Source organism: Peromyscus eremicus, chromosome 8a (genome assembly GCF_949786415.1).
Source record: "Peromyscus eremicus chromosome 8a, PerEre_H2_v1, whole genome shotgun sequence".
NCBI lineage: Eukaryota > Metazoa > Chordata > Mammalia > Rodentia > Cricetidae > Peromyscus > Peromyscus eremicus.
In genome coordinates, this window is record NC_081423.1 from 58,432,523 (window position 1) to 58,445,292 (window position 12,770).

General features: G+C 42.2%; 1 protein-coding gene across 2 annotated transcripts in view; it reads left to right on the plus strand.

Annotated features, from left to right (window-relative positions):
* Positions 1-12,770, plus strand: part of Smyd4 (SET and MYND domain containing 4) — a 56,877-nt gene that overhangs the window by 18,031 nt on the left and 26,076 nt on the right. Inside the window, exon 3 of one of the 2 annotated variants that reach the window (XM_059271202.1) lies at positions 7,393-7,537. The exons of the other annotated variant lie outside the window; for it this stretch is intronic. Within the exon in view, the coding sequence (XP_059127185.1) occupies positions 7,393-7,537 (145 nt within the window). The remainder of the gene's footprint in view (positions 1-7,392; positions 7,538-12,770) is intronic. 2 annotated transcript variants of the gene reach the window in all.

The window sequence follows — 12,770 nt, forward strand, 5'->3', positions numbered from 1 at the left end:
AGATATGCAGTTCCTTCTGTTTGTCCAAACCTGGTGTAATCTGGAGGTCAATCCTGTTTCTACTCAAGGAACAGTTTCCCCATTGAGATTTAGGAGTAAGTAGGAGGGAAGGGGCACTCAAAAAGCAGGGAACCAGAGGCAGGTGGATCTCTGTGAGTTCAAGGTCAGCCTGGTCTACAAAGAGAGTTCCAGGACAGCTAGGGCTACACAGAGAAACTCTGTCTCGAGAAACATAATAATAATAATAATAATAATAATAATAATAATAATAATAATAATCAGGGAGCCCTCCAGTACAAATGGGACTTCCTAGCTATATAATTAGGCCAAGATGCACACATCCAGTCACTACCCTTCTTCAGAACCTTTGTTATGTCGTATACGTTTCCCCATGTGAACTTTAGAATTGGCTTGTTGAGTTTCATAAAAAATGTTGTTGGGCTCTTGATTGGGATTGTGTTAAATTTATAGATTCATTTATGGAGAGCTGACATCTTTACAATATTAGATTTTTTTCATCCAAGGAAAAGATTGTCTTGCCACTTACTTGGGGTTTCTTTTATGTCCTTAAGTAAAGGTTTATAGTTTTCTTTATATAGGTCTTGCACATTTCCTGCTAGATTTATTTTTACTTGTAAGGTTTCTTTTGTTGTTATTGTGTATAAACATTTCCCCCCAATTACATTCTATAATTGATGGTTAGGGGTTATAAATAAAAGGTTGAATTTTTTAAAAATTGCTGTATAAATGACTGCTTGGTGTACTGTAACATTATTTCATTGTTATGCCAATCTCCTTGGCATTTTTAGGTTAAATAATGATATCTGTCCATAGTAATCCTCTGATCCAGTATTTGTACTTCTTACTTACTTTTCACCTTTAATAGCATAAGTACACATCTCGTGCTGTGGTGATTGCTAATGCACATTTAGGATAGTTACCATAGGCTTATAACATGCAGCTTGCTGCAGTTCAAGGGAGTTGCCCTATATTCCTCCTTCCTTTTTTTTTTTTTAATCCTGGTGTTATCAGACACCAGACGGCCTAGGAATTGAACCCAGTTCCTCTGGAACAACAGTCAGTGCACTTAACCACTGAGCCATCTCTCTCCTCTGCCCTATATTCCTTAATGCTAAAGTTTTATCATAAATACACATTGAACTTTATCAAATTTTTAAAAATATCTTGAGAAATGACCATTTTTCTTCATCTGTTTAAGTAAGATTTTTCTAACTATAGTTATAAATAATATTAGCCTACATATTTCTTCTGTTCTTTTTGTCTACTTTTGGAATCAGAATTGTGGTGGTCTCAGAATGAATCAGGAGTTTCCTGTCTGTTCTTCTGTTCTTAAATCACTTATATAATGTAAGGATGATATGTACATCTGCTATGGGAAGTCTTCTATGTTGTGAATATATGTTGCTATGATTAATTGATAAATAAAACGCTGATTGGCCAGTAGCCAGGCAGAAAGTATAGGATAGGCTGGACAAACAGAGAAGAAAGGCTGGGAGGTGGAAGCTGGGGGAGACGCTGGTCTGCCGTTCAGGGAGCAACATGTAAAGGCAACAGGTAAAGCCACAGAACACATGGCTACATATAGATTAACAGAAATGGACTGAGTTTAAGTGTAAGAGCTAGTCAGTGGTAGGCCTGAGCTAATGGCCGAGCAGTTTAATTAATATAAGTTTCTGAGTGATTATTTTATAAGCGGTTGTGGGGTCCATGGGACTGGGCAGGACTGGAGAAAACTCCAGCAACATACTTCTGCCAGCTAGGCCTTACACACAACAGGTGTCTGCCACAAACTTCCAAAACACCGGTTAGAGACCATGTGCAAACACATGAGCCTTTGGGGGACTTTTCACATTCAAACAGAACATTGTTATCTAAGAAAATCTGGTCCTCCTAGCAGAAGCCTAAAAATATGTAAAGGTAAACATAGCTACTCTTATTCCTCCTCCTCTTCTTTTTTTTCTTTCTTTCTTTCTTTTTTTTATTTTGAGACATGGTCTCACTATGTAACCCTGACTAGCCTGGAACTTGCTATATAGACCAGGCTGGCTTCTGTCTCCTGAATGCTGATATTAACAGTGTGTACTACCACATCTAGCCTGCACTTACTTTGAAATGGATAGAGAAAAAAAAGATATAAATATAGATGAATGCCAGTTACTAAATTATTACTTCAGTCTTACTTTGTACTTAGTTGAAGGCCAAGGCAAGGATTTTCCACTTTGCAAGTTGTCTTCATTAAGAGACTTTTCTTCTCTTGGTCTCACTAGAGCGGGGTGAGAGAGAGTGGGGGGAAGAAGGAGAGAAGTGGAAGGGAGGTGGTTAGAATGAGAATGCTCTCACAGGTTCATAGATTTAGATGCTTGGTCCCCAGAACTGTTTGGGAAGGATTAGGAGGTGTGTCCTGGTTAGAGTAGGTGTGGCCCAGCTGGAGGAGGTATGTCACTAGGTAGTTGGGTTTTGAGGTTTCAAAAGTTCATGCCAGGCCCAGAGTGTGTGTGAGTGTGTGTGTGTGTGTGTGTGTGTGTGTGTGTGTGTGATGTATATCTGCCTTTTGCCTACAGGTCAGAATGTAGAGCTCTCAGCTACTACTCTGGCACCATGCCTATGTGTTTCCCACCATGGTGATCATAAGCTAAACTGTAAGCAAGTCTCCAATTAAATACTTTCTTTTATAAGAGTTGCCTTGGTCAGTGTGGCTTCTCATGGCAATAGTGACCTTAACTAAGACAGAGAATGAGAGTGATGTGTGACACTATTCCTGCATCACTGAAAGCCCACTCCTGTGCAGCCGGAATGTTTGTCAGTCCCGCCTGGCTATAAAATAATCACTCAGAGGCTTAATATTAATTACAAACTGTATGGCCTATGACCCAAACTTCTTGCTAGCGAGTTCTTTTATCTTAAATTAACCTATTTCTATAAATCTATATGTTGCCACATGGTTGTGGCGTAACCAGTCTGCTGACATCTTGTTGCTCCTTCAGCGGCTGGTGTCTCTCTCGACTCCATGCTTCTTTGTCTTGTCTTCAGTTTGAATGCACTACCTAACCTTATCCTGCCCTGCCATAGGCCAGTGCAGCTTTATTTATTATCCAGTGGGAGTCACACATATTCACAGCGTACAGAAAGACAGTCCACAACACTCCAGCATGGAAAGCTCAGGAAAGCTAGAAACCTAGAATCCACTGCACAACTACAGACAGCTCAACAAGGTGTGTCTTGGAGCCAGACCCATGGGTCTGAGCCTCTTCCAGACAGCTAGGCTTAGCTGATGTGACAGTGTCTCTCCCCAATCCTTACAGCTTCTATATGCTTGGGGAAAGGATGGACCTAGTGAGTCCAGGCAGTTTCAGAGACTCCCTGAGCTTATAAGCCTCCTGAACGATTTCACCTCCCATGGAGCATCTGTGTTTAAGGAACTCCCCCAAGGTGGAGGCTGTTTTCTGAAGAAATTGCTCCGTGACAGAAGTTAAGGCTGGAGGAAGCTGGAATTCAGCTCTTTGTTACTAGTTACAAACCATGTGGAAAAGGATGAAGTTAGACCTTTATACCATATACAAAATTAAGTGAAACAGAATTTAAAAACTTAAAACAGCTAAAACTGTGAATCTCTTAAAAGAAAGTCTTCGGGATTCTATGAACAAGGGGGGTCAAGATCATGATGGGGAAATCTACGGAGACAACTTAACTAAGATCGTGGGAACTCATGAACTTTAGACCAACAGCTATGAAGCCTGCATGAAACCAAACTAGGCTCTCTGCATATGGGAGACAGTTGTGTAGCTTGGTCTGTTTGAGGGGCTCCTGGCAGTGGGATCAGGATCTGTCCCTGGTGCGTGAGAGCTGGCTTTTTGGAGCCCCTTATCTATGGTGGGACGCCTTGACCAGTTGTGGTGCAGGGGGAGAGGCTTGATCCTGCCTCAACTGAATGTACCAGGCTTTGCTGTCTCTCCATGGGAGGCCTTATCCTTTTGGAGGAGGGGATGGGGGTGGGTCAGGGGGAAGGCTAGTGGGGAGCCAGAGGAGGGATGAGAGGAGATCTGTGGTTGGAATGTGAAATGAATAAAAAAAAAGAAAGTCTTCATGGCTGGGTATGGCAGTGATTACTGGGTGTGTCAGTAGCACGGCCAGTGAAAGAAGAAATAAAGTGGACTTCATCCAGATTAAACTGTTCAGAATCAAAAGACAGTACCAAGAGAATAAAAACACAGCCCACAAAATGGAAGCAAATACTTGTTAATCATTTTTATCAGAGTATTAATATCCAGAGTTAATGAAGAACTCCCACAACTCAACAACAATTTTTAAAAATCCAATTAAGAAACAGGCAAATAACTTGAATCAACATTTCTCTGAAGAAGATGATACACAAACAGCCAATAAACATGTAAAATGATGCTTTCCAACATTAATAATCAAGGAAATGCAAATCAACCCTGAGATAAGATACCACTTCACAGTCATTAGACAGCTGCTACTCAAAAACAAAGCCAGAAGTGTTGGTGAAGATGTGTAGAAATGGGAACCCTTCTCATAGCCAGTGGGAATATAAAATGATACAACCATTGTGGAAACTTGCTTGAAAGTTAGAGAATTATTGTATGATCCAGTAATCCCACTTCCTGGGTTTATACCCAAAAGAATTGAAAGCAGGATGTGAGCAAATATTTGCACACCAGTGTTCATAGACACATTATCCACAGTAGTTAAAAGTGGAAACTACGTTGTCTTAGTCAGTGTTCTATTGCTGTGAAGAGACAACATGACCATAGTAACTTTTATAAAGGAAAGCATTTAATTGGGGCGGACTTAGAGTTTCAGAGGGTTAGTTCATTGTCATCATGGCAGGGAGCATGGCGGCATGCAGGCAGACATGATACTGAAGAAGCAGCTGAGAGTTCTACATCTGCATTAGCAGGCAGCAGGAAGAGTGTGACACTGGACCTGACTTGGGCTTTTGGAGCCTCAAAGCCCACCCTCAGTGACGTACTTCCTCCAGCAAGGCCACATCTACTCCAAAAAGGCTACACCTCCGATCCCTCTCAAGTTGTACCTGCAACAAATTTACTTACAGTACCACTCCCTGATGACTAAGCATTCAAATATATGAGCCTGTAAGGGCCATTTTTATTCAAACTACCACACACATGAATGTACCAACACCTGAATGGATAATGAAATATTATTCAACCATTTTTTAAATAGTGAAATTCTGGGACATGCTGCAACACATTGAACCTTGAAAACTTTTTATCAAGTAAAATAAGCCAAACACACAAAAAAGACAAATATGCTCCATCCAGCAAGGATTGCTTCTGGAAACCCAAAGAAAGGATAGACATATGTACAGAAAGGCTGGACTAGGTGGGCTATGCTCTCCGATGGAAGACATCTACTACCACAGCTTGGAAACAGCCCATTTGTTGTACACCGCATAAGCAGCAGGTTAGCTAGTCCTGGTGGGCAGTCTCTGTAGAGGAACAGTCTCAGATTGCAGTCATCCCAAAGGAGAAAGCTGGTTGCTAGTTTTTGGACACAGCCAGGACCAGAGAACAGCTTTGCCAGTTCCCATGGGTCTGAGGCAAAGCCATGTCAACAGAACACATTCACTCAGGACTTCATCCACTCCCTCATAATATTACATGGTCTCTTTATGTAAAGAACCTCTAATGGGATCAGCAAGATGGCTCTGTGGGTAAAGGCACTTGGGACTAAACATTAAGACCTGAGATCTACACAGTGGAAGAAGAAAACCAACTCCCACAAGGTAACCTCTGATCTCCACACATGCACCCTGGAACACATATACATACAAATAAATATATAAATGAAAATGTAATTTAAAGATTTCAAAAACACTAGGCAAGTGATATAGAATGTAGAAGAATTTACAAGGAACTGGGGAGAAGGCAGAGTGATGAGGCAATGACGTATTTCAGTTTGGGATGATGCAGGAGAGTGGTGGAGCTAGTCATGGCGCTCATCCAGAATCCCAGCCCTTTGGAAGCTGAGACAAGAGGAAACAGTTGTTGTGAATCATAGGCAGAGTGGAGCGCAGAATGAGACCCTTTCTGAACGAAAGGGAGTGGGTGGGGACAGTCAGCTGGCTAGGGGGTAAAAACGTCTGCCATGCAAGTGTAACAACCTGAATTTGATCCCTGGAACCCACAGTGCAAGGAGAGAACCAAATCCTGAAAGATGTCCTCTGACCTCCACATGCATGTTATGGCGTATGTGTATGCTTGTACAGGCACACACACAAAATAATGTACAGAAAACAAAGACAACAGTGATTGCCAGCAGTGGTGGTGCATGCCTTTGAATCCCAGCACTAGGAAGGAAGAGGCAGGGGGACAACTTTTGGAGTTCTCGTGTATCATCATTTGGATCCCAGGATCAAACTCAGGTTGTCAGGTTTGGCAGCAAGTGCCTTTGTGAGTTGAGCCATCTCGTTGCCCACACATATACACTTTTAACATCGTGAGTGTGTGTGTGTGTGTGTGTGTGTGTGTTTAAAACAAAACCTTGTCGGGCAGTGGTGGCACATGCCTTTAATCCCAGCACTTGGGAGGCAGAGCCAGGCAGATCTCTGTGAGTTTGAGGCCAGTCTGGTCTACAAAGTGAGATCCAGGACAGGCACCAAAACAACACAGAGAAACCCTCTCTCGAAAGAAAAAAAAAAGAAAGAAAAAGGAAAAAAACCTTATTGTCTTGCTCAGGCTGGCCTCCAACTTGTGGTAATCCTGTTACCTCAGTTTTTTGATGGCTGGGATTACAGGTCTGCACCATCATGCCCAAATCTTCAATATTTTTTTTAATTATTTTTTTTATTAGTTATATGTATGTTCCTGTATGTGGGTGTGCACACAAGTGCAGGTACTCACAGAGATCAGAGGTGTAAGATGCCCTTGGGACTGGAGTTATAGATGATTGTGAGCCATCTGATGTGAGCACCAAGTGAACTTGGGTCCTCTGATGACCAGTATATATGTGCTGAACTGCTGAGCCATCTCCCCAGCCCTCCTCAGTATTTTCAAGACAGTATAACTGGAGAGCACTCCTTGGTGCAAAGATTCCATGTATTGTATCTTTCTCTACACCCAGGCTTTGTTGTGATGTGTGATCCAAGGGATGATTGATTGACCGCTAAGCATGAGATAGAGTCAGACATCAGCGCTCTCGACTCTAAATGGCTACCCCTGTCCCTGTGTCTCTGAGACCAGGAGGAACGCTCCAGTTGGATTACATAGTGCGTACAGTCCTGTGTGCACTGTTCCCAGCCAGTTGTTGCAATTTCAAGTACAGTGATTCCAGAGCCTCACTCGAAATAACACACTTCTCCTTTTTGTTTGTTTCCCTCTTACTTCAAAGACCTGAAGATGAGATATTTTTAAAGCGACTTTCTAGTGCTTACTTGGTGGAAAAGGACTACGATGCCCCCCTTTTCTACAGAGAAGAAGGAAACAGGAAATTCCAGGAGAAGGACTATGCAGGTGCTGCAGTGCTGTACTCTAAGGTAACTTGCAACACGCATGCAGCCCCATGGCTGCACAGGCATGCTCTGCAGAAGTTAGAGTCCTGGTACCGAATTTCATAGTCAGTGGGGGTTTGTTTTGTTTTGTTTTAATCGACATTTTGGATTGGATTTGGGGAGGAAATGATAGAATTCTGTTGTTGATTATATTCTCAAACAAAGGGTAGTTTATATATCCTGAATTTTGGAAGATTCTTCCTGTATTCCTTCAGACTCATAGTGGCCACAAGCATATTGGCCCTTTGCCCTGCTTTGCCGGGTGATAGTTCTCACTGAATTATATGCCATTTTTATCTGAAGAACTGATGAAAATTTTAGCTTAATAGTCCTAATTTAGTGAACAGCTAAATTTTTTTATAAGCAAATACTTTATTATATATACATATATACACCTTTTTTTTTTCCCCCAGTTTCTCAAGGCAGGGTTTCTCTATGTAGCCACCAGGGCTGTTCTGGATCTCGCTCTGTAGACCAAGCTGGCCTCGAAATCATGGAGATCCACCTGCTTCTGCCTCCCGAGAGCTGGGATTATAGGTGTGCGCCACCACCACCACCCAGCAACAGCTAGATTTTTAACTAGCCACATGCTGGCTTACAACCATAATAACTTAAGCTGAGCATGGTGGCACTTGCCTTTAATTCCAGTGCTCAGGAAGCAGAGTCAAGTGGATCTCTATGAGTCCAAGGCTGGCATGATCTACATAGCAAGCTCCAGGCCAGCCTTGGCTATGTAGTGAGACCATATCTTGATAAAGTCAAAAAAGAAAACAAGTGGATTTGCCATAGCCCAACCAAACTAGGTTTCGTTGGTTGTTTTACTCTTTGGGGGCCCACCACTCAGCTCCCAAATAAATGCAGAGATTTTTTTTCTTACTTATGAATGCCTGGCCATAGCTTGGCTTGTTTCCAGCCAGCTTTTTTTTTTTTTTAATTATTTTTTTCCAGCCATCTTTTCTTAATTTAAATTATCCCATCTACCTTTTGACTCTGGACTTTTACCTTTCTCTATTCTATATACCTTTCTTTACTTCTTACTCCGTGGCATGATGTGTAGCTGGGTGGCTGACCCCTGACACCCTCCTCTCTTCCTTTTACTCCCCATCTGCTTTTCCCAGATTTCTCCTCCCATTTATTCTCTCTGCCTACAGCCCTGCCTATCCTTTCTACTGCCTAACTATTGGCCATTTAGCTCTTGATTAGACCAATCAGGTGTTTTAGGCAGGAAAAGTAACACAGCTTCATGGAGTTAAAACAAATGCAACATAAAAGAATGCAACACATCTTTGCATCATTAAAACAAATGTTCCACAGCATAAACAAATGTAACATATCTTCAACTAATATTCCACAACAGTTGGTCATCAGTTAACATATTTTGTTTTGTCTTTTTGTTGTTGTTGCTGTTGTTTTGTTTGTTTGTTTGGTTTTGGTTTTTTTGTTGAGACAGGGTTTCTCTGTGTAGCCCTGGCTGTCCTGGAACTCTCTTTATAGACCAGGCTGGCCTCAAACTCACAGAGATCTTCTTGAGAGTGCAATCACTGCCTGGTCCATTAGTTAACATATTACTATTAGTGGCAGTCAGTAGATACTTTACATTACACTAACTATGACCAAGCTATTTTTTTTAATTATTATTTTATGTATATGGGTTTTTGCCTACATGTATGGTCTGTGTACCACATGCGTGCTTTGTGCCTGAGGAGGCCAGAAGAGGGTATCAAATCTCCTGGGACTAGAGTTACAGACTGCTATGAGCCACTATGTGGGTTCAGAGAATCAAACCCATGTCCTCTGGAAGTGCAGCCAGTGTGCTTTACTGCTGAGCCATCTCTCCAGTCCCACCGAGCTAGATTTTGAAGCAAAGTCATGGCTTTTAATTCTTATTGACCTGTTTCCATGGTGCCCTGAGAAAATTCTTTCTATTGCTTTTTCAGAGATTTCTTTTTCAAGGCAGGGTTTCTCTGTGTAGTTTTGGTGCCTGTCCTGGATCTCGCTTCTGTAGCCCAGGCTGGCCTCGAACTCACAGAGATCCACCTGGCTCTGCCTCCCGAGTGCTGGGATTAAAGGCGTGCGCCACCACCGCCCGGCTGTGTCAGACTCTTGATCTGTGATCTTATACAGTAAGAGAATGGGGTGAGCTTCGCATGTTGGCATACTCCTGTAATCCAGGTTTCAGGGAGGAAGGAAGATCAAGAGATGAAGGCCGGTCTTAGCTTTGTAACAAGTTTGAGGCTAGCTGAGCTGTCGAAGAACCTGTCTTAAGAGGGAGAAAAGAGTGTAAGCAGGTGAGAGTGAAGTGTAGCTCCTTGGTACACGTTTGCCTAGCATGCATGAAGCCCAAGGTCTGATTCCCAGCACTGGAACTGGGGGTGTTGTAGCCCTTCTGCACCTTTAAAAAGTCAATATTCAGGGCTGGAGAGATGGCTCAGTGGCTAAGAGCATTGGCAGCTCTTCCAGAGGTCCTAAGTTCAATTCCCAGCAACTACATGGTGGCTCACAACCATCTATAGTGCGATCTGATGGCCTCTTCTGGCCTGCAGGTGTACATGCAGATAGAGCACCATATATATAAAATAAATAAACCTTAATACATTATTTTTTTAAAAAGTCAATATTCAACACTTGGAATTAATTTTCCAAAAACTATCAAAGCTACAACAGCCACTCGGCAAACATAAAAGCCCTACTTTGTAGTGGTGTAATAAAGTATTTGCCTTCAGTTTTATGCCTTTACATCCTAAACATGATCCCATGGAAAATTGTTCAAGGAAAACAGGCAAGCTAAGAAAGGAGGAGCTGGAGAGATGCTCAGAGCTTGAGAGCACTTGCTCTTACAGAGACCATGGCATATGGTGGTTCACCCCACCTCAGGGGTCCAAGACCCTCTCTGGCCTCCACAGGCACCCACACTCACACATGCACATAATTCTAAAAATAAAATAAAACTTTAAAAATGAACTCTAGAACGATTTTGACATCAGCCTGGGCTACATGAGACCCTGTCTCCAGAAGGAAAAGATGAAGGTTTGCTGGATGCAGAGGGAGAAGCGCTTCCTGTTTCACGAAGCTGGCATTTTGGTGATTATGGTACTTTGTAATTTTATAGAGAGCTGCTATTTTCTTTCTTTTAAAGTAATGCTTGTTGTTTTTGTCTGTAAAAGTAATAAGTGTTACTTTGGAAAATATAGAGAAGTATAAAGAGTAAAAAAAAAAGTCATAACCAGCGATAAGTACTGTTAGCATTTCTGCCTATACCCAGGCAGGCAGCCTTTCTTATGTGAGAATGTGTTTTTCTTTTATAAAATTGGGATAATGCTGCACTTACTGTTCTGTAACCTGCTCTTTCCCTTCAACAATTTATTGTACCCATTTTCTCATGGTATTAAATTTTCTGCTCTAAGTCATTTTCCATAGCTAACTCAGTGTTCTATTACAGAGAAGAAATGTACTTAATTTAACATCTAATATTGGCATATTATTTGGCATTATGATGCTATAATCTTCTCTGTATAAATATGTATGTACAACTGATTTTTGTTTAGGATGAATTAGTAGAAGGGTAGAGTGCTGGGTCAGAGGGAGTGTTTTCAAGCCTTTGATGCTGAGGCTGGATTGTTCTCCAGGAAAGAACTAGTTAACATCTATTCTGACAGTATGAGAATGTTCGTTTCTCCATATCTTAAGCAACGCTGGTTAGTATTACATATTAATATTTTGTTAATTGAGGCTAGGAAATGTGTTCATATAGTTACATTTTAAAAGTTGCAGGAATATATAGTGTGCTTTCTTTTTCTGTCCCCTAGTCCAACCTCATTTCCATCCCCATAAGCTGGCCTTGTTAAGGATACTGTATATAAGGCAGATAGAAAGGGGAATAAAAACAGCCCAGCATAGTGGCAGTAACCTCCAGTTACTTGAGAACTGAGGCAGGAGGATCATGACTCCAGGAGCCAAGGCTAGTCTGGGCAGCATAGTAGCCCAAGCTGGCCTCAAACTCTTATGCAGCTAAGCCTCATCCTCCTGCCGCCATTTGCCGTGTATTGGAATTACATGTGTACACCACCATGCCCAGCTCATTCGTTTTTCAGTATACAAAAAGTGAGCTTCACTGTGACATCTTCACCGTGTATATAATGCATGTCATTGTGCCTGTTCATCCCTCACTGTCTTCTATCCTCTTCCTTTTCTTCACTTGTCCTGTCCCCTCAAGCATGGTGCTAGGAAACAAACATGGGTCTTCACGAATTCTAGGCAGGAGTTGTACCACTGAGCTATATTGCTAGCCCCTCTTCAGCTCTTTTAGATCCTAGTCCTTAAAAAATAAAGAACCAGATGGTGGTAGTGCATACCTTTAATCCTAGGACTCAGGAGGGAGAGGCAAGTGGACCTCTGAATTTGAGGCCAGCCTGATCTACATAGTGAGTTCCAGGACAGACAGGGCTACACAGAGAGACCCTGCTCAAAAGAAAAAAAAAAAATAGGACTGGACTGGGCATGATTATCTCACCTGTAATTCCTGCCCTTAGGAGGTAGAGGCAGGAGGATTGAGAATTTGAGATTGGGGCTGAAGAGATGGCTCATCAGTTAAAAATATGTACTGCTCTTAAAGAGGACATGACTTGCTCCCAGTACCTTCCTGTAGCTCCAGCTCTAACAGATCCTCAGACACTGCTCTCAAGTGTATATGCATGCACATCATTTTTTTTTCTTGGTTTTTAGAGACAGGGATTCTCTGTGTAGTACTGGCTGTCCTGGAACTCACTCTGTAGACCAGGCTGGCCTCAAACTCACAGAGATCCACCTACCTCTGCCTCCTAAGTGATGGGATTAAAGGCATGCACCACCAACGCCCGGGTACACATAACTTTTTTATTATTATTTTAAGAGCTCTAGGTGGGCCAATGAGATTGCTCATTGTGTAGAGGCAGTTATGCAAAGACCTGAATGACCTGAGTTCAATTTTTAGATTCTGCAAGATAACAGAAGCAAACCAACCCCTGAGAACTGTCCTCTGACCTCAATACATATGCCATGGTATGAGCGCAGGTGCACACATGCACACACATAAATGCAGAAAATATAGCTGGGCAGTGGTGGTCCATGCCTTTAAGCCCAGCACATGGCAGGCAGATCTCTGAGTTCAAGGCCAGCTTGGTCTATTGATCGATTTCCAGAACAGCCAGGGCTACACAGAGAAACCCTGTCTCGAAAAACA